This window comes from Leptidea sinapis, chromosome 33 (genome assembly GCF_905404315.1).
Source record: "Leptidea sinapis chromosome 33, ilLepSina1.1, whole genome shotgun sequence".
Taxonomy (NCBI): Eukaryota; Metazoa; Arthropoda; class Insecta; order Lepidoptera; family Pieridae; genus Leptidea; species Leptidea sinapis.
In genome coordinates this window covers 4,778,780-4,801,661 of record NC_066297.1, presented here as the reverse complement: position 1 = coordinate 4,801,661, position 22,882 = coordinate 4,778,780, and the positions used below count along the sequence as shown (strand labels likewise).

Here is a 22,882-nt window from a genome sequence, read left to right as displayed (position 1 = left end):
AACATGCAATCATTGACAGATTGACAGATGACGGCTATAATCTTGTAAAAAACGGAGATAGCTGAAATCCAGTACATTATAAGCAACTGTACGCTTTCAAACTTAGCCGAATTATACTTCATGGCCAATCGCGATACTGTAATTACTACTATTTCAAACTTATGTCAAATGACTGCATGACGTAGTCTTTGGATACTACCAACATTCCCACTTTAACTCATTATTATTTATCGTAATTCTAAAAGGAGTTTATACATAAGTATTAATATCAGAATTACGGTTGGTAATTACGACATAAATATTATGTGAGTGTAAATATTCCAAAAGACGTGTTTATTTCAAGCCTATTTGAGAGATATTATATGAGCTGACGCTTCTCGTATGTACAGATGCATAGCTGTTGTATGTATTACTCTTTCACATCGATTTGTTAAAAATTCAAAAAATCTGAAATGTTTTCGTTCGAGCCACCCCTAAGGGGGCGTTGCCAACCTCCCCTCATCCTACAGCCCATTACAACAGTTTACCGTCGTCCGCGGACGAAATCGCCTCGTTTGGGACAAACGAGCGCAGCGATTATTATTCACGTAATAATCAATTATCAAAACCATTTTTGCGGACTATAATTCATAATATGACGTAGATATAAATGTGAGATTCTGAAAATAACTCCCTTTGAGTTTTACGCATTGTTTTACATTATAAAAAATAATAAATTAAAATAAGTTACAACTTGTTAAATGGTTTAAATATTTAAAACGTGAAAGTTATGTGATTTGGCGCCAAAATGAATCAAGAAACGCGCAGTGATTCGCCCGACAAACGTCAAGAGACAAATTCGAAAACATCTTTTTTAATTGAGGACATTTTGTACCGCGGGCAAAGGTCATCCTTCAAAAAACCAGACACAAGAAGGTTTGAATACGATGAACCAAAGTATTTTCAACCACCGAGTGAAATAAGGCCCCATGTACAAAGAGATGGATATTTACAAGTCGCTATGGGAGCTTTAGGAGCCTACTTACATACACCGAATGCTTACAAAGCTGTGGAGACTCCGTACTTTTTATCACAAGGTACTCAATATATATACGTATAATTAAAATTTTTAAAGTGATATCCCTGACTTCTGTGATTAATTGAATTAAATTCGTAATCAAAATTTATGAACGATGCGGGACTCAAACCCGCGACATCTCGAGAGGTCACCTTCATAACAAATGTTTCTATTGTTTTCTATTCAAATAGTACTCTGGTAACTGGTGCACTTCTGACCCGAATAACTATCGCCCTGTTTCGGTGTTGCCGACCCTTATTTTACTAAGGAAAAAATTTGAAAAAAATATTTTGAAAAAATTATTTTAAGCCAAATGCTTACTCACTTTAAATCTTATAAGTTACTTCATATAAAACAATTTGGCTTTACTAGGGGACGCTCGACTACGGATGCAGGTGTTGAACTCATCAGGAATATTTTTGAGGCCTGGGAGGAATTACAGAATGCACTTGGTATCTTCTGTGATTTATCTAAGGCTTTTGATTGTCTTCAACATTCAACGCTGGTCAGGAAGCTATGCCACTATGGTATAAGAGGATCTGCACTCGATCTTCTGATCTCATATTTAAATAATAATATTCAGAGGGTCGAGGTGAATGGCAGGAGATCTCCTGGGACTCCTCTCGGTATGGGGGTACCACAAGGGTCTATTCTTGGACCCCTCCTCTTCCTAATTTATATAAATGATCTACCTAACCTTGTAGAAAAAAAACACAAGGTGGTATTGTTTGCGGATGACACTTCACTTCTATTCAAAGTGAAATGAAGCCAAGTTTTGTATGACGAAGTAAACAATGCTCTATCTGACATCGTGTACTGGTTTAGCGCCAATAACTTATTGTTAAATAATCATAAAACCAAATATATTAAATTCACCGCGCCAAATGTCATAAATGTAGATGCGAATATTTTATTAAATGGAGAGGTGGTAAAACCAGTGGAATCTGCTATATTTCTTGGCATTACTCTTGATTCCAAATTGCAGTGGGGCCCCCATATTGAAGGATTGGCGAATAGGCTTAGTTCTGCAGCATATGCGGTTAAGAAAATTAGACGGTTAACTGACATAGATACGGCGAGATTAGTATACTTTAGTTATTTTCATAGTATTATGTCCTATGGTATATTTTTATGGGGCAGTGCGGCCGATATTAATACTATCTTTGTGCTGCAGAAGAGGGCTATTCGCACATTGAGGAATTTTCTAGAAACTGTGACATTCATAATGTTAACACGAGGAACAAACATAAACTTGTTATGCCTACTACTCTGTTGGGTCGAGTTAGTAAGTCTTTTGTTGGGCGATGTATATGCTTCTACAATATGATCCCAGAAAATGTACAAAACAAATGTGTTACGAAATTTAAAAGAATTGTTAAAAAACATTTGTGTGGGAAAGGTTATTATAGCATTAACGATTTTCTTAATGACACCACGGACTGGGGATAAAGCGAACACCCTCAGGCTCTTTAATTATAAATGTTTATTGTACGATATTACATTGTAATCAATATTTTATATTAAAAAAAAAGCCCGCTGAGTTTCTTGCGCCCATTCTTCTCAGGTCTGAGGCAGTATCTTTTGAATCGGTGGTAGATTTTGACGTTCAATAAGTGATTTTAAATCCTATTTTGAAAAAAAAAATTTGAATTTGAATTTGGTAACCTTATTTTTGAACTTTGTTCTCAGGGTGTGTCGGCAAAGTTTGAAAGGGCTGATTAAAATGGGATTATGTTACATAAAAAACCTTAGATAATTTATACGTCTAGAAAGAGCCACTTGCTGTTAATGTATGACAACAGGCCAGGTTTATTACTTTAGTGTGTTCGCAGTCGCTTTGTTTAAGTGTGCGTGTGTAGCTGAAAATTGAGGCTAACAGTTCGCCGCTATATATTTTCACGTGTTCAAAGCTGTCTAGGCGAATAAATTATCTAAAAAAATCATATAGACAAATGATTTAACGTAGGTAAAAATATCAGAAACACTACTTAATTAATAAATTATGTTTTAACAGTAATAAATAGAAGAAAAATTGGTTGTACAAAAGTATAATAGCGATCCCAACTCAATTTATTTAGACTACCTGACCCGGCAAACGTTGTTTTGCCATATAAATGATTTTAAGAGTTAGATCGTTTCTAAAATAAATGATTTTTTCTAAAATAAACGTAGCCTTAGTTACTACTTATTACATCAGCTACCTGCCAATAAAAGTCCCGTCAAAATCGGTCCAGCCATTTCAGAGATTAGTCGGAACAAACAGACAGTTTAAAAAAATGTTATTTTGGTGTATGTACCGTATATTTATTCTTATACATGTAGTAAAAAACGGTTATTTCAATATTACAAACAGACACTCCAATTTTATTTATATATATGTATAGATGAAGCTGAAAATTAGTTTCTTGCCTCTTTTTAATCAGTAGTAACTTATTAATGCTGTACTCAATGGATGTGGCGTTCCATGGTAAACGAATGAATGAGTTTTGAGTTTGTCTATCTTATCCGGTTTTAAAACCAGCGTCGTGTCGTTAGGCAATTCGGTGACGTCGGGATAACTTAACTACAATAGGAAAAACATCGGCGGTGATCACTTTACAGCAGATGATTCGTACCCTCGTCCTCTTCCATAAAAAAATTATAAAAATTATTTATATATAATTTGTAACTAATTATAAATAGCCAAGAACGGATTTTTCGGAACTCCACCCGCAAGAGTTTTTTTCTATTATGCACAGAACAACGTCTGTCGGATCAGCTAGTTAATAGGTCAACCTGGCACCACAAGCAGCACTCGTTTATGAGTTGACGTATGCACCAGCCATCGTTCGCTTCGTATATATTTGAGGGGAAGAGATGACCCGACACACGACGCCGACGCAAGCAATTAATATGACTTTGACTTTATCACTTATAATATTAATATACTAGAAATTACATTTGGGTTCCATGTTAAAATCCATGACATACGAACGAAATAAGATTCAATGTTGAATTTGCTACGCAGTTAAAGTATAGGCCGTTCCCAATATCACTTACTTGAGATAAAAATCGTAACTAATGTCTGTCAATGGGACGACGTATAGCTTACCAGCGATAGAAGTTTGTATGGAAATTGCAATTCATGCGTCCCAATATAAGGCGATAAGAATGACTCAACAGGTATATTGGGAGAGCTTCAGATTATTGACAGCTAATTACTGACAGTAGAGGGTAGTAATTTATCTCTATCTGTAGATATTATATTGGGAACGGCCGTTAGTCGTAGCGCGTAGTCGACCGTAGTGTGTAGTAGAGTAGTGAACTTACTCCTCCCGAGTGATACATACCTAGTTCTTACCTGAGCATAAAATGAAAATTAAATAAGCACATATTATAAATATAGCGAATAAACAATAAAAGCTTTTTAAAGGATTAGAACGCGCGTAACTGTATATTTTTGTTTATTTCTGTATATTTTTCTTTCTTTCTTTTAAATGACAACGTATTCGTTTCTATAATAAACTCTCCGAGCAGATAGCAAATATGTCTATAAATAAAATGGAAGCCTTCACAAACAGTAAACTAAGCAGCAAAAGCTATTACAATATCCAAGATTATTTAAATGATAAAGCTGCCTGGAATTGATTTTCTCCACCTAATCATTAAACCTCCACCTTAATTAAAATCATTGCCACTGCTGCCTCTCAATATATTCTTGATAATGTTATGCATGTACATAGGCACATAAGTGAATTTGCTAGACACTTTGATAACCATAAAATTAACATCTGGAACGAATATAAACTTACAATGCCTACTACTTCGCTAGGCCGAGTAATTAGTATTTTGTGGGGCGTTGTATATATTCTTTTACTACAAGATTCCAGAAAATGTTCACATGATTAATACAATGTCGTAATCGAAATTCAAAAGAATTGTTAAAAAAAGTTTCTGTGGTAAAGGTTCTATTACATAAATTACTTTCTTAATGATACCACTGATTGGGAATGGAGCGACAGCTCAGGCTATTAAATAATAAGTTTTATTGTACGATATTACATTGTAAGCATTTTTTTTTAACAAAAAGAAGAAGCCGGCTGAGTTTGTTGCGCCCGTTCTTCTCAGGTCTGAGGCATACTTTTTCGAATGGGTGGAAGCTTTTGTCTTTCAATATTATATCCCATTTCTAATAAAAATATTTGACTTTGAATTGTGTTTGTAGGAGTGCCATACCACGCACTATTCACGCCAACGGAACTCTCCCTATCAGCTCTGAAGCACTGTCGCCGACGGAAGGCCAGGACAGTCTTCTCAGACCCTCAGTTGACAGGTAAATTATTAACAATTACTAGTCTATTCAACAAGTGCTTTTTTCATTTCTTATACCATATTTAATATATTTAACAATGAATTTATATTCAAAATGCCTGAAGTATGCGTGGCATGCGCAACCGAGAGTACCTACCTGTTTTCAGCCGTATTTTCTTCCCTCTGGGAAATTATAAATATTGGTCCCAGAACTTCAGGAGTAAAGAAAAGCCTATTTTAAGAAATTTCTTACTGTTTTGAATCTTTTTTTACCGATTTCGAAAAGGAGGAGGTTCTCAATTCGTTTAGTATTTTTTGTTATTATTACTATGTACACCGATTTCGCTGAGATTTATGATCCGATTTCCGTGATTCTTCTTTAGTTTGATGCGAAATGTTTGCCACTTGGTCCCATAAAAAATTGACATAGTTTGGCACAGTAGGTTTCATTATATGAATATGAATATTTACTTGGATGATGTTATAATAGTTTGTGGACGGCTTTTTTCGGAGTTTTCATTTAGATTGATTATATATACTCATATTATAATTACTAACCCGTTTGTCGATAACTGGCTCTTACGCTACCTGTCATTCATAACAAGTCAAGCTAACAAACGTTCTTCACGATATTTCAGTGTCTCACAAGAACATGAAATAGGGGATCTATATTGTTTAAGGCACGCAGAAGCATTCGTGGGCTTACACATAACAACTTAAAAATATTACTTTTTAATATAATAATAATAATAAGCCTTTTATTGATTCCAACAATCTTTGAATACAAAATATTATCTTACGACTACATGTATGATATAAAAGTTATGTTATTGGAACCTCACTCTGGGTAAAGGCCTCCTCCAGCTTACTCCATGTATACCTCTTTTGTGCTTTTCCTCTCTATTCTTTTCCTGCCATTCTTATTATATACCCATCTGTTTCTTGGGCGGCCTCTTTTTCTTTTGCCAGATGTTCCTTCCCAAATTGTCGTTTCTACTGTCCATCTGTTGTCTATGAATCTCGCCACATGACCTGCCCAGCGCCACTTTTGTGTTACATCGTACTCAAGAGCATCTATCAGTATTGGCCTTTTCCTAATGCTATCACTTCTAATCTTTTGAATTTCTCTGATTTTCAACATACTCCTTTCCAACGCTTTCTGGCAGATCGCTAGTTTTGTTTTTATTTTTGTATTTTATGTGCACGTTTGACAGCCTTATGTGAGAGATTGCAGAATGCAGGTGTCCATAACAAACTATTTGAAATGCAGAGAGAATGACCCTTTAAAAATTTCTTTCAGATGTAGTAGAATTTACGTATTCCAAAGATTTTCCGAACAAACTGATTTTATTATTTTTGGTTTTGTCATTACCTTGGTTTTATCAGGATTCATTTTAAGATATGACAATAAAAAGGAACGAAATCTTAAAGTTTATCTGATTAATGACACTAAAATGTAAGGAATTAAAAAACGACGTTTAAAAAAACCGACTTCGAAAATTAAAAAGTATAAAATAAGTTAATAAAGATTTAATTTATAACACCTTTAATGCAAATCTTTATCATCTTTCTGTATAAGAATACAGAAAAAACATAGGGTAGTATTGTTTGCGGACGACGCTTCACTGATTTTCAAAGTGAAAAGAAACCAAGGTCTGTATGACGAAGTGAACGATATTCTAACTGACATCGTGTACTGGTTTACCGCTATCAAACAATTGCAATAGCAAGAAAACGAAATATATTAAATTTACCGTACCAAATGTCAAAAATGGTGATGCAAGTGTTTTGTTAAACGGAGATGGGATAAAACCTGTGGAATCTGCTATATTTCTTGGCATTACTCTGGATTCCAAATTACAATGGAGCCCTCACATTGAAGAATTGGCGAACAGCCTTAGTTCTGCAGCATACGCGGTTAAAAAGATTAGACAATTAACTGCCACACACGCGAATACGGCGCGACTAGTATACTTAAGTTATTTACATAGTATTATGTCCTATGGTATATTGCTATCGGGCAACGCTGCCGATATTAATACAATATTTGTGCTGGAGAAGAGGGCTATTCGCGCTATTCATAACCTAGGTCCTAAAGCATCATTGAGAGCAAAATTCTAAGTAATTAACACCTTGACTGTTGCTTCTCAATATATTCTTGATAATGTATGTTCATAGGCACTTCTGTGAATATGCTAGAAAATGTAATAACCATAATGCTAACACCAGGAACAGACATAATCTTATAATGCCTACTACTCGGCTAAGTCGAGTTAGTAAGTCTTTTGTGTCTTTTGGGCCATGTATATGCTTTTACAACAAGATCCAAGAAAATGTTCAAAACAAAAGTATTACGCTATTCACAAGAATTGTTAAAAAACGTTGGTGTGGTAAAGGTTTCTATAACATAAATGACATTCTTTATGATACCACAGAATGGGAATGGAGCGACCTCCCTCAGCCTATTAAATAATAAGTTTAATAATTGTCCAATTTTACTTTGTTAACAATTTTTTTTTATGTCTGAGGCATTCAATTTGGAATGGGTGGTAGTTTTTTAAGACTTTTAATAAGTATTGTCACATCCTATTTTGGATAAAAATATTTGAATTTTAATAGGAAACTCCCAGGCCCAAGGGTGTCATAAGAGGCAACTTAAGGGCGTTTACCTATGGGAGGCTCTTTTGCACGCATAGATTATGGGTGTGGTACCTAACGGCGCCTTTTCTGCCGTGAAGCAGTATAGGGTGTCGTAGCTAGTGAAATTACTGCGAAAATGAGACTTTACATCTTATGTCTCAAGGTGGCGACCGCAATAATTGTAGTACCGCTCAGAATTTTTGGTTTTCCAAGAATCACGAGGTACTACATTCTAATGGGCAGGGCGTATGAATTATTATCAGCTGAACGTCCTGCTCGTATCATCCCTTATTGTCATAAAAAACAAACATAAAACAATTAAAATACTTTGCTGTTGAGCAGGTCTTGAGAAGCGGTTTGAGTCACAACGCTACCTGTCAACACCAGAGCGCGTGGAGTTAGCTGGAGCCCTCAACCTTTCCGAGACGCAAGTGAAGACCTGGTTCCAGAACAGGCGGATGAAGCACAAGAAACAGATGAGGAAGATGCAGCAGAAAGGTAAGAAATAATACTTTGAAGTGACCTTATTCGAATCTAGAATTAAATCTTTTATTTAAATATCAAATTAAAGTTTTACCTTTACAATTGACGTCGCAGATCACAGTTGTACTAAACGCATTATATTGTCAGTTATTGCCAACTTATTCGACATTCTTGGCTTAGTCGCTCCGGTAATATTAATTTGCTCAATTAATTATTCAGGAGTTGTGGCTAGCGCAAATAAGTTAGGATGAAGATGTTCCTGAGGACATAGCAATTCATTATAACTAGTTCAAACATGCTACCGCTGTTATCACATTTACAAATTCTTCGCCACTTAGGTATAGCTGCAGGTTGCAAAGTGCATATTGTCGGATGCGGTGATGGAAGTATAAAGGCATATGGGTGTTGCATATATAGGCATATGGGTGTGTACGTGACTTGCCCTACTGGAGATGTCTCATTAACTCTGGCTTGCTCCAAGTCAAAGGTAGCATCACCTAAATTCGCTTCGCTCGCGCGTTTGGAACTTTGTGCAGCACTGTTGCTCGCTAAAGTCCTTCTCTACGTCTATGACATTTTTAAGGAACGTTTTCCTATTAACTATGCTTTTTCGGATTTCACAATCGCCGTATCGTGGATCCATTCATTACCTCATCTCTGGCAAGTATATGTAGCAAATCGTGTCGTCGTTAAGTTATAGTAACACATTTTTCTCCCAGATTAATGCATCGCAATTGTATTTTATTTCCAAATGATTAATATACCAATAAACTGTTTAACTTGGCAGTCGTCATTTTGCATTGCTTTGCCAAATTTTGAAGATGCTAAAATGTGTAAAAATGTGTGTGTTTGGAATGTGGTGGGACAAAATTATATACTTACGAGGAATCTAAATATTTTCAATATTATCATAGCATTGTTCTCCTAGGTATTTACTAATTTAGGAGTAATACAATACACTTCATCATTGATATGTCTTCTGGATTTCGGTAGTAGAATATACACAGCTCAAGGAGGGTTCTAACTTGACTTAGCGGACTAGTAGGCATAATAATTTCATATTTGTTTCTGTTAGTAATATTATGATTATCACAATTTCTGAAAAGAATATAAGGTGCGTTGGGGGAATACCGACAAAAATTTCGAAGACATGACGGAACTTGTACGTTTTAATAAATATTTTTTTTTTTTAATTAGCAATCATATTATTTTACTTTTGTTTATTCGAGTAAATGGCATAGTTATTTATGTAAAGTAGTCCCGGATAACATGCTTAGTTTTTCTAAAGTATGGGTTATAAAACTTGACTCATTTTTTTCTTAAACAGGTAACGAAATACCCTGGGGTAATTACGAATGCATTCAAAAATGCGTTTTATTACGATCACGTTTATAGCCTGTATTCAATTTTGGTTCGGACTTATCCCTCTCTAAAACTACTTTTAAAATATTGGCTAGAACATAGATCATCACATTATGGTGATATATTGGCTTCGGAATAGCCCCACAAAGAAGATGTGGTTCTCAATCTTTGCTATCAAACATTAAATACATATTTTTTGTCATACTTATAATATAAAGTAGAAATAAAAAAACTAACTTTTAGTATTGTTTATTATTTATCACATTATTTACTTTTAAGGAGATCAATTTTAGCCTAGACTTGGTATCAATATTTTCTCCATATAATTGAGGAATATGTCTGCCTCCATCCAGCCTTTGGCACTTGCCGTATAAGATATTTCGAAACCATAGTCTTGTTTTTCGGCCATCCACTGATCCCACACATACTTGCCTTTGTAAATTATCAGAGGTGGTAACTTGTTGCTACAGGCACTTACACCTGTCAAAACTGTAATGTTTTCTTTTCCGGTTCCATGTGACGTTCTTGAGCACAGCTTATTAATTTCTACCACCACTTTGGTTTTAGTTGGATCAAGACACATGGATGTTTCACCATGATTCCAAATTAAGTGGGGACATTTAAAAAGATTCAACTTTCTCAATGTTTGTTCTAATAACTGAAAGTACTCAGAAATGACAAATGGGTCGGGTCGGTAATTTCGTTCTTTTTTTTTTTTTATGGAATAGGAGGACAAACGAGCGTACGGGTCACCTGGTGTTAAGTGATTACCGCCGCCTACATTCTCTTGCAACACCAGAGGAATCACAAGAGCGTTACCGGCCTTTAAGGAAGGTGTACGCGCTTTTTTTGAAGGTACCCATGTCGTATTGTCCCGGAAACACCGCACAAGGAAGCTCATTCCATAGCTTTGTAGTATGAGGGAGAAAGCTCCTTGAAAACCGCACTGTGGAGGACCGCCACACATCCAGATGGTGGGGATAAAATCCTAACTTGTGGCGTGTCGTGCGAAGGTGGAATTCGGCGGCAGGAATCAGGTTAAAAAGCTCTTCGGAACACGGATACGGAACATAAATGCGGTAGAAGACACACAATGATGCGACGTCCCTACGCAACGCCAAGAGATCCAGCCGTTCACAGAGCACTGAGTCCCCGACAATTCGAGCTGCTCTACGTTGCACGCGGTCAAATGGATCGAGCAGATACTGGGGTGCGCCAGACCAGAGATGACAGCAATACTCCATGTGTGGCCGGACCTGCGCTTTGTAGAGCGCTAGAATGTGGGCCGGCTTGAAGTATTGCCGTGCTCTATTGATGACGCCCAGCTTCTTCGAAGCCAATTTGGCTTTTCCCTCCAGATCGCCACGGAATTGGCAATCGCTCGAGATTTCGAGACCCAGTATTCCGATACTAGGCGCGGATATAAGAGAAGTGTTCTCGAAGAGCGGTGATACGACAAATGGGGTTTTTTAAGTGGTAAACACGCAAACTTGAGTCTTCTGGGGGTAAAATTGGACTAGGTTCAATTTACCCCATTCTGCGACCTTCTCGAGAGAGGACTCGATAGAAGACACAAGTTTCTCCCGGCACTGGTCGACGATTTCCCGAGAGAGACCGGCATGTCCGTGTATACGGCATTACCAGTGCTGTCGTCCGCATAGCAATGTATGTTGGAGGTGTCCAACATATCATTGATATGCAGAAGAAACAGCGTAGGAGATAGCACACAGCCTTGGGGCACTCCAGCATTCACGGGCTTCGGGATCGAGCAATATCCGTCGACAACGACCTGTATGCTACGCCCAGTGAGGAAGCTGGAGGTCCACTTGCACATCTATCACACTATCACATCACACTTGCTCTCGGGAAGCCCAAATGATGGAAGTTTTGAGAGAAGCGCCTTGTGCCATACACGATCAAAGGCCTTCGCTATATCCAGGCTAACTGCCAGACCTTCCCCCTTGCTTTCAATAGCCGCCGCCCATCTATGTGTTAGGTATACCAGAAGATCACCTGCCGAGCGTCCATGGCGAAAGCCGTACTGTCGGTCGTTGATCAACGTTGTTCGCACGTTATCAACTGGTTGTACTTTTTTTTATAAAAAGTCGGTGACGTCGCCGAAAATTTATAAACCAGTCGGGCCCTGGAATGTTGTTCCTAAACGGTGTCTGAATATTATTAAGCTTAACATATTCCCCAACGAGATCTAATATTTCATGTCTCGATAGTCCAAACCCCCATTTTTCCAAGATTTTAACAGCGTCTGCCAAGCCTTTGGCACTTGCCGCATAAGATATTTCGAAACCATAGTCTTGTTTTTCAGCCATCCACTGATCCCACACATACTTGCCTTTGTAAATTATCAGAGGTGGTAACTTGTTGCCACAGGCACTTACACTTGTCAAAACTGTAATGTTTTCTTTTCCGGTTCCATGTGTTGTTCTTGAGCACAGCTTATTAATTTCTCCCACCACTTTGGTTTTAGGTGGATCAAGACACATGGATGTTTCACCATGATTCCAAATTAAGTGGGGACATTTAAAAAGATTCAACTTTCTCAATGTTTGTTCTAATAACTGAAAGTACTCAGAAATGACAAATGGATCGGTAATTTTGTTCGCACGTTATCAACTGGTTGTGCTTTTTTTATAAAAAGTCGGTGACGTCGCCGAAAATTTATAAACCAGTCGGGCCCTGGAATGTTGTTCCTAAACGGTGTCTGAATATTATTAAGCTTAACATATTCCCCAACGAGATCTAATATTTCATGTATCGATAGTCCAAACCCACATTTTTCCAAGATTTTAACAGCATCTGCCAATCGTTTCTCTTCCTTCCAGGGTATAGCTGGTGGTCTACGCTGAGTTTCTTGCGCCCATTTTCTCAGGTCTGAGGCAGTCTCTTTTGAATGGGTGGTAGATTTTGACGTTCAATAAGTGATTATAAATCCTATTTTGAATAAAAATATTTGAATTTGAATTTGAATACCGTGTTTTTGCGCTGCACTATATATTGTGAGTTCCCCATTTTTCACTTCATAGACGGCATGGGGCAGATCATCTGACGTGTATGATTTAATTTTTTTTCGTATAAAAGTACGAGGCATGATGAAACTGAAAAAAAAATGAACATGTAAGTGGATTCCTGAATTACTGAAGCTTATAAACCTAGACTAGACCCTAACCCCGCTAGAAAGTTATAATCAGAATACATTATAAATATTCTCAAAATAACGTATACGAAGTTAAATAAATACATTTATTTAAAATGGACTAGATTATTTTGAGTTAATTCAATATTTCATTGTTATGTACAAGTTTATATAACTCTGAATAAATGTTAATGATTGGTACCACAGTGTATTTACTTTCGTGTTAAAAAAATATATTTTTTATCATAGATTGAGATGCAATGGCTTTTTCTAAAAAAATGTGACTCCTATTGGAATCACCCCGACGGGGGAATACCGATTAAATAATTAAAACGAACTTAGGACCTATTGTGCAGCATGACACTTATATAAAAACGATAACCTATGATAGAAACATATTATTTTTCGTTTAACTTACCATGTAGCTGAGAAATCGTGGTTGGGGTTAATCCGAAAGACAAAAATGGCGCGAAAAAACACTCGTCTCAGAAAACTTGACACGTTTCACGGCCGGCTAATGTAAGTAAGCGACTGACGTAAACTGAAGCCTCGGCGGGTGATTAACATGGCGTCTAATCATATATTGCCAGTAAAGAAATGTCGCTGCGTTTGGTAGAAATTAATAAAAATTGGAATATACCCATTTTCGTAATTGCCCCAATGCACCTTAAATAAATTTGTGTCAAGTTAGTAGGCACATATTGAGAACAAACATTTATTGTTGTCCTCCCCATCTTCTGCGTGCATCAACTCTTTTGCAAACTTTCATTTTTCCCAACATTTTTCCATCAACATTTGCTTTATCAATATTTTCAGTTAACGTAGTTTCATCCATCTTCTCTACGTGATTAAACAATTTCAATATATCATTCTCAATAACTATTACTACTGTAATGCCGCTCGCTTATTTTACTCGACTCTATCTGTCTTTCCAACTACACATGTATTACACAAAGCTCTTTTATCTCTGTAACCCCTTCGCGAAGAGATGTGGTCAAGGCGCCATCGTAGTGACGTCACGTGCAGCATTTACACTTTTCTTACTTTTTGCAACTTAAAAATTACGCAGACATTCACATGACTAGATTAAATCCCTGTTACAACGCGCGGGAGTATAACGTAATCTGTTTATACTTAAACTTATACTCAAAATTTCATAGATTTAATTGTGTAAATAGTAACGCTTAAAATTGTGTAAATAAATAAATAATTAATTAAGAAAAATATGTTTTTTTTATGTGTTTAAAAGAGAAATATTTAAATCATTTTTAATATACTCGATTGCAATATACCCCCGTTAGGTTTATGGGCAAAAAGCAATCTTGATGGGTCAAATTTAGACTCTATTTTTTTTGTATATGTTAAAGTACGTTGAGGTAAGGTACGTGAGTGATGCTTAAAGTGCTTGAAGTTAAGTTGAACTTTTCCCAATACAAAGTTGCCATGCGAAAGAAAACACATAATTGGGAGAAGCCAACCTCAAAGGCGGGCAAATTGAATTTGGAATCGCTGCTTTCGCGCCACAACTCAAGACGTTCCATAACTCAATTACGAAGACAAGATGGCTGCCGTCTTCGTTGCTATGGCAACCGGTGTCTTGGAATTCACGATGTGCAAGATTCAACTCTGGCTTTTGAGGATAAAGTTTATAATTAAATGAAATGAGGTGTTAGAGGGTGGGAGATTCGTCGCTCTTCGGAGTTATTTTAGTGATTAGTTTCCATAACGGCTGTTTTATTTATAATTTGTCTTTAATTTTAACAAATTACCTACGAGAAAAACTGAGAATATCTTAAGAACCTCCTATATAATTCCTCTTACGTTATGTTTAAAGGTCTAATATTTTCATTCTACCTGTGATTAACTTATGAGTAGACCTGATGAGAGATTTTAGATTTCTCTTCTATAATGTCGGTACTCGTTTACTATTTTCTAAAACTTTATTTCAGCAATCAGTTAAGCTTTACTACAAATGTGTTGTGGATTTCCATGAGTACTTCTATTTAATTACTTAATAAAAGAAAAAAAGCAAGGAGTGCATCACGGACTAGTAAAAAAGAAGGACTCCGCGCCGTGATATTAGCAAGTGAGGCACCTTTAAGCCAGTGTGTGTGTGCTTACGAGGGATACCAGTATCACAATTTTTTCTCCCTTAATTAGTCATATATGGCCACAATTACTTTTAACTCCGATTGTTTAAGCTCTGATAGATTGTTTCCTAAAATAAAAATAAATATCTCGGAGGCGTATATGAGTAAATAGATAAATTACATAATAAAAATGTACTAATGTATGTACTAACTTTTATAATTTTAAAAAATAAGAAAAGTTAGTACCTAAAAAAAATAATCCAGGAACTGTAGTTCGTTTGTTTGCCACCGACGGTATAAAACAAGTAGATTTTTAGAAAAAACAACTATGTATGTGCGTTATAGTTATTTATTTACAGAGTACACATATAATCTTAGGGTCTTATATTCTGTTCTTGGTACAGCGTCATTTAGGAAAGACAAAATTTAATTTCAAACTTTTTAGTTTCTTTATATTTTCGTTTCTGCTATTTATAATTGATCTTTATCATGTAGGACTAAATATCAACAAAATAATAAAAATATGTGTGTTACTGATTTAAAATACTGATTGAAAAGTATTGAAAAAATAAATCATTTTCAATCATTCAGCATTTTATATGGTGAGATAGAGGTCTCACCACAAAACCAGCTATATATTCAACTATTTGCTAGACAACCTTGGTGATTAGTAAACGAGACATTATGCCTCCAGTTCTTCTAAGATATCTTTAATATAACCGTCACTTTTATTCTTATTTGCATCATCAGTCCGTGAAGATGTAGCAGTTATATTATTATAAAATAACACATCAAAATACCGACGTTTTGTAGTGTTTCGTGTTCGTATTCGTTAGCATACAGTTTCCTGATTTCAACGTTTTTAGTTCCAATTGGCACAACAATTGAACCGAATGATGCCTTTTAGTATTTTGGCATTAGGGTTATCATTTAAACCACCACGCAAATTTATAGCCCCAAAAATCTAAGATTATATATATAATCGCCTCTATCGTCTTGCTTTTTAAATAATTCTAAAAAAGTTTCACTTCAAATATTTATTACCACATTAAAATATCCTAAAACCCTTTATTTTAAGTCAATTTTTTATATACCTACCTCTTACTATCTGTAGATCTTACGATTCCTTCTATTTTGGAAATGTGGTGAAATCTGACACTTAAAAATTTTTCAGCAACACATCTGATTAGGCTAATTTTATGATATAATCCTGCAAATTCATGTTGATCTTTTAAATTTACAAAAATTTTGTTCTTAGTAGTAAGCTTTTCCAATATTTTTCTTAAAATAAATTTATGCTGATTTTCAATATATATGGTTATATTTCATTTAATAAGCTTTCGAACCACCATTTCAGAAATATAACATATTTGGAATAAATCTTCAGAGGGATAATTCAACCCACCCTTATTGTTGAAAGTCGTTAATTTGTGGAAATAAAGTCTTTGAGATGTTGTTAAACGCGCTAAAGACATGTGAAACTTTATGCTCCTATTAATAAAATGTACAACACTAACATATCCAACTATTAATTTTCTAAAATCATTTCTAAAATCATCATCATTCAAATCAATACTTCTATATCTAGCCGTTTTATGAGCTCAGCATCACATTCTTGCATTTCCTGAAGAAACATCAAAGATGAAACGGAGTCGTCATTCCCATTGTGGCGATAGGATGGAGTAGTTGTATTAATAATAATTTGAGATGCAGAACTGCAAATTAATATCGACACTTGTTCTAAAGGTACACAATTACCGCTACTTAAGCATTTTAATTTCAAATATGCAAGTAGTTTTTTATAACTCCCAATAAATATGCTTACCACACTAGTTTTGGATCGGATCCAATTATTTTCATCTCTACAGTCCCTTATAATTTGAACCCAATAATTTTTCCATGGCTCATTACCTGTAGGAAACCTAAAATAATAAAGAAATCTCTACATCTTGAAACAGATAATGATTTATCTAATTAGAACATCATTAAATGGGTTACCCACTTTTTCGGGTAAAGTCCCTATTTATTTACCGGCCGTCATTATCATGCGTAGCGCGAATTTTGAGTTCCAGTTGTCGAATTAGTTCGTATTTGTCGGCGCCAGATTTCCTTTCGTCGACTGGATTAAATTTAATCTTATTATTATATCGAGTCATACACCTAAACCTATCAAACAATTACTCTAATATTACTCCATTTACCTACTCTGTCAATCATACTTCATCCTTCATCTATCTGTCAAATATAACTCATTCATTCGCAAGAGTAGCTGAAGTAGAAGACTACTTCAGCTACTTGCACACGACACCTCAACTACACAAGAACTATTTTATCTAATCCTGTTAAGACAAACGAAATATAAATCTTTTAGAAGATATCAATATTTCTTTTGTTCATCGCGAACAGTATTATGAAAAGAAAAGAAAATAAAGTTATAACTACTGGCTTACCTGTGAAAGGTATTCCTTGACACTTTTTATGTTCCGTTGTATTGTTTTTACAAGTTTTCAAAACGCACGACGGCATATTTAAAATATTTTATTGAGACGTAAACTGATCTGTCACAGACGATGATTGACGATTCTTATAATGGCTGCCTGTCGGCCTGTAGTAGTGTAAGTGTGTGCATGGGGCTACGTATTTACATGTTAATCGGCTTGTTTTGGTGCTACACTGTTATGTAAGGTGACACGTAGTCCTTATTTTTCTACTAGTCCGTGGGACTGTATATTTAATTTAAATTGCTTGTAAACATTCTGGAAAAAGTGACAGATAAATTATTATCATGATGAATAAATATTTCTTTTAATTTTACGCAAAAATTTAGCATATTTTCATACGAGGCCCCGCCCAGGCACGCTACGCCCACTGGTGGAGGAACAGATTGTTCTGTCACGTACAACCAACTGTTGAATCGACTTCCTTGTGCGGTGTTTACAGGTCGTTACCACATCGACACACAAAAGCGCTCACATACTCTCAAAGGCTGGCAAGAGACAAGCTTTGTCATTCCACTGGTGTTCCATGAGAGTTTGGGCTGCAGTGATCACATAAAAATAAGTAACCCGTTGCTAGATTGACGTCACCCCCATGATGTTTTTTAGTGCGAGGTCCACTTTTGACATCATAATTCCCGGATTGAAAACGCTTAACGGCCGTTTTCAATAACCTATTCACCCATAGTTTAACTTATGGATACATTGCTGTCACCGTTTAATGACAAGATCTTATCTATCCATAGTTATGTCCAATACTGAGCATAGATAGGTTATTGAAAACGGCCGGTAGTCCAATGCTATCTGTCAATAGGTTATTGAAATGTAAGTAAGCGTAACAGGATAGATTTGTCTACGTCTAGTAAGTTAAACTAAGGATAGATACTAGATACTTTCTGACACTGCATTTATATAGAATACATTAAATATCTATGAGTGTTATACGCGGGCTACTACACATTATATCCTTTCTAGTAATAAAATTGTAAAATGAATCTAATTTCATCATTAGGTTAAAAGAGGATGTAAATACTACGTAATAAGATTTTTTTTATGAAAATAAGGGACCAGAGAGAAAGGACGTACAGCTGATGGTAATGGATACGCCCTGCTCATTACAATGCAGTGCCGCTCAGGATTCTTGAAAAACCCCAAAAATTCTGAGTGGCACTACAACTGCGCTGGTCACCTTGAGACATAAGATGTTAGGTCTCATTTGTCCAGTAATTTAACTAGCTACGGCGCCCTTCAGACCGAAACACAGTAATGCTAACATATTACTGCTTCACAGCAGAAATAGGCGCCGTAGTGGTACCCATAATCTAGCCGGCATCCTGTGCAAAGGAGCCTCCCACTGGTAGATGCGGGACTGCCTATGTAAAAATTGAAATTTAGTTTAGTATAAAACGTGCAGTGAGTAGTTATTACACTATGGCGATTGACGACGAAGTATAATCTGGCTAAGTTTGAAAGCGAACAGTTGCTGAAAACGTAGTGGATTTCGGCTATCTCCATTTTTTACTAGATCGTCATCTGTTAATCTATAAATGCAAATAGTAATGCTAGGAAATTTGTGCATCATTTCAACAACCTTCTTCAAGATAAACTGAAATAGCTGTAATGTTCACATACATGCGAGCAGCGGCTGGCAAAATTTCTAAGATACATATTAATGGTGGTTTAGCAAAAGAATTACATAGTAAACTCACATCTGTCGTAAAATTAAAAAATAGAACGATGTATTACTCCGAACATGACAACCAAGAAGGCTTTATATTATTATTATTATAGACACCAGGAGAACATAAATATGGTAGCGGTGATAATAATGTGTTTCATAGCGGTTGTAATCATGTGTCATCCTAGCAATATGTACCAGGGCCTCATATGCAGTTAGAGGTTTAATGTAAATTTTTTTAAATAAAAAAAGACGTGTGGCACTCGGGGACTGCCGGTAAAGCTATTGCATAGCATTTTTTATCAACTTATGCAATTATAATTATTTATTTATTTTATTTATGCAGTATGTTTTTTGGTAAATTTAATTTAAAAAAAAGCAAACGGGAAGTGAGTAAAATTTTACTTGCAAGATTTGATTACAGACAGACAACGGGACATGTGAAACTAAATAAAAATGCATGTCATAATAATAAAAATTAAAAAAAAGTGATAAAAAAAAATAAAGAAATTAAAAAAAATCTAGTCGAATCTGGGACCTTCTGCACAAAAAGCATACGTATAACCGCTGTTCCACGGCAATTGTAATGACTGTGGCGAAATATCTATATAGATCTAGTAAGTAAGTGTTAGGTTATTTTCATTACGGAATTTCTGGATTCGGTCTCCACGCTCAAGGCCCGCGATAGAAGCTATGCAATAGCTTAAAAATAAATAGGATAAAGCAATTCCGTTGATTGAGTTTGCAGTCATGTGCAGCAGTCACGCTGTATCAACAACAAGGTCAAAAACAGTAATTGACGCAGTATTCCAAAGACATATTGAGCATATTAAGACCAAAGTATTTACTTCATACTTTAGTTACCATAAGCCTCTTGTATCATTTATAGAAAATGTAAGCTCTGAGTCTGAATAAATCTATGTAATATATCCGAATAAAATGTAAAATTATTTTTTTGATCACTATGATCATTACTAAAACCTACAATTATCTTCTTCCCGACTTTTTTTTTATGGAATAGGAGGACAAACGAGCGTACGGGTCAGCTGGTGTTAAGTGATCACTGCCGCCCACAATCTCTTGCAACACCATAGGAATCACAGGAGCGTTCCCGGCCTTTAAGGAAGGAGTATGCGCTTTTTTTGAAGGTACCCATGTCGTAACGTCGCGGAAACACCGAATAAGGAAGCTCATTCCACAGCTTTGTAGTACGTGGAAGAAAGCTCATTGAAAACCGCACTGTGGAGGACCGCCACACATCCATTTGGTGGGGATGATATCCTAACTTGTGGCGTGTCGTGCGAAGGTCGAATTCCCGAAATTTTACATTCATCTCACTTGGAGCCAATATTTTTGGAGGTTTCACTTCTCCCACGTGTGAATTGGAATTGCACACAATTTTTTTTTATTATGCTGAAAGTGGACGCGATAGATGTTATAAATAATTGAATTCATTTATTTGTAGGAGCTGTTGCTGTGGATTTCACCAAGCACCCGTTGAAATGTAATAAGGTAAGACGGAATACATGAAAATAATTATTGATGCACATTTTACACAAATTATCTTACCCCGAACTAGGCACAGCCTGTACTATTATTAGGTGCAAGACAACGATATATTTAATACAATATACATACTTAAATACATATAAACATCCATGACTCGGAAACAAACATTCATATTCATCATATAAATGTTTGCACGTACCGGAATTCGAACCCGGGACCTCTGGCTCAGTAGACAGGATCACTAACTGGACTATAGGGGTCGTCATAGAAGAATTATCCAATACATTGTTATAATACCATTATTATAACAATACATTGTTATAATACCACTATTATAACAATGTATTAGATAATATTATTGCCACAAGATTTGAAATATTTTAATATATAATACAAAATAAATTTGTAACTAAAATATATAAAAGATGCTGGATCCGATTCTCGTAAAAGTGTGTCAATATTATTATTATTAATTTATAATAGTTCCCGTATCGCTAAAAAAAACTCGGGACAAGTGTATCATTTGTTTCGAACTCGGAACATTGGTTTTAATTAACTATTATGGTGTTATTTATATCAGAAACAAACTTAAAGTCATCATTATTTCGGCCGATGTTCGGAAGATGTTCACTGCTGGACAAAGGCCTAAAACTCAAAATATGGCCACCAAAAAATATTCACCAATGGGAGGCTCCTTTGCACAGGATGCTGGTTAGATTATGGGTACCACACTGGCGCCTATTTCTGCCGTGAAGCAGTTATGTGTAAACATTATTGTGTCCCGCTCTGAAGGGCGCTGTAGCTAGTGAAATAACTGGGCAAATGAGACTTCATATCTTATGTCTCAAGGTGACGAGCGCAATTGTAGTGCCGCTCAGAACTATTAGGAACAATCCTGAGCGACACTGCATTGAAATGGGCAGGGCGTATCAATTACCATCAGCTGAACGTCCTGCTCGTCTCGTCCCTTATTTTCAAGAAAAAATATGTTTTTAAAAGAAAAAAATATGCCTACAACAAAAATTTTTATTGTTAAGTGTAACTTTGTAAATTGAACCTTAATAAGATAAGCGTTAACGCCTTATCTTAATTATAAGGTACAATACCTTAAGGTACAATTTGCATTAATAGATGTTTACTAGGTATGTTGATGCCTGACCCTCTTAATATTTTAATATTAGTGATCCTAAATATTGTTTAAATTTTTACTTTTTATTTTTATGACAATAAGGGATGAGACGGACAGGACCGAGATGGTAATTGATACCCCGGCCCATTACAATGCAGTGCCGCTCAGGATTCTTGAAAAATCTAAAAATACTGAGCGGCGCTACAACAGCCCTCGTCACCTTTAGACATAATATTAACTCTCATTTGCCCAGTAATTTCACTAGCTACGGTGCCCTTCAGACTAAAACACAGTAATGCTTACACATTACTGCTTAACGGCAGAAATAGGCGCTGTTGTGGTACCCATAATCTAGCCGGCATCCTGTGGCAGAGTAGCCTTCCACTGGTAAATGATCTCATAATGATTTCTTTATTTGTCATCTCTGTAGTTCACACATTGGAAACGATCTCTGATATTTTATATTCTTGCAGGATGATTCGAGATTATCGACAACTCACACGTCGGACTCTGAGACCGATCATAGCGACAGCGACATCGATATAGTTGGCGAATCTAGCTATGCACATCACTACGCGACGTAGTCGATAACGTAATATCTATCGATTTTGTTTACGTAACGTAATATATCATTTATTCTATGGAGCGTTATACTCTTCAAACTATGGACAACTACGGTACGTAGTCCATATAGTATAAACTACAGACTATGTTTGCAAAGTTAACGTTTAAACTATGGATAATTAATTATGCTGCGCACTCTCTATTTTGTTTATGGACCATGTTTGCAACGTAGACTATATTATCATTAAAACTTTGGACTTTTATGCTACGTACTCTATATTATTTATACTACGGACTACGCTGGCAATGTAGCCTATATCGTTCAAACTCTGGGCTATTATGCTACGAAAATTATATTGTTTAATGTTTATATTATGGACTACGCTGGCAACGATATAGGCTACACCTATATCGTTCAAACTCTGAACTAATAT

The 22,882-nt window shown here is 35.9% G+C and overlaps 1 protein-coding gene across 1 annotated transcript; it reads left to right on the top strand.

The window, feature by feature from the left end:
• Positions 1-676: 676 nt before the first annotated feature.
• LOC126974798 (brain-specific homeobox protein homolog) lies at positions 677-22,560 on the top strand. Its single transcript, XM_050822477.1, has 5 exons — positions 677-1,076; positions 5,262-5,369; positions 8,330-8,485; positions 20,712-20,758; positions 22,358-22,560. Exons 1-5 carry the CDS (start codon positions 788-790, stop codon positions 22,466-22,468), a joined length of 711 nt encoding a protein of 236 aa, XP_050678434.1. The 5' UTR covers positions 677-787; the 3' UTR covers positions 22,469-22,560.
• The last annotated feature ends 322 nt before the right edge of the window (positions 22,561-22,882 follow it).

What these genes read in the sequence shown, in the direction of transcription:
- LOC126974798 (XM_050822477.1), top strand. Translation starts at nt 788, where the DNA reads ATGAATCAAGAAACGCGCAGTGATTCGCCCGACAAACGTCAAGAGACA. An exon ending in CTCAGACCCTCAGTTGACAG is followed by an intron (nt 5,370 to 8,329) that starts GTAAATTATTAA and finishes GCTGTTGAGCAG; the next exon opens with GTCTTGAGAAGCGGTTTGAG. An exon ending in ACCCGTTGAAATGTAATAAG is followed by an intron (nt 20,759 to 22,357) that starts GTAAGACGGAAT and finishes ATATTCTTGCAG; the next exon opens with GATGATTCGAGATTATCGAC.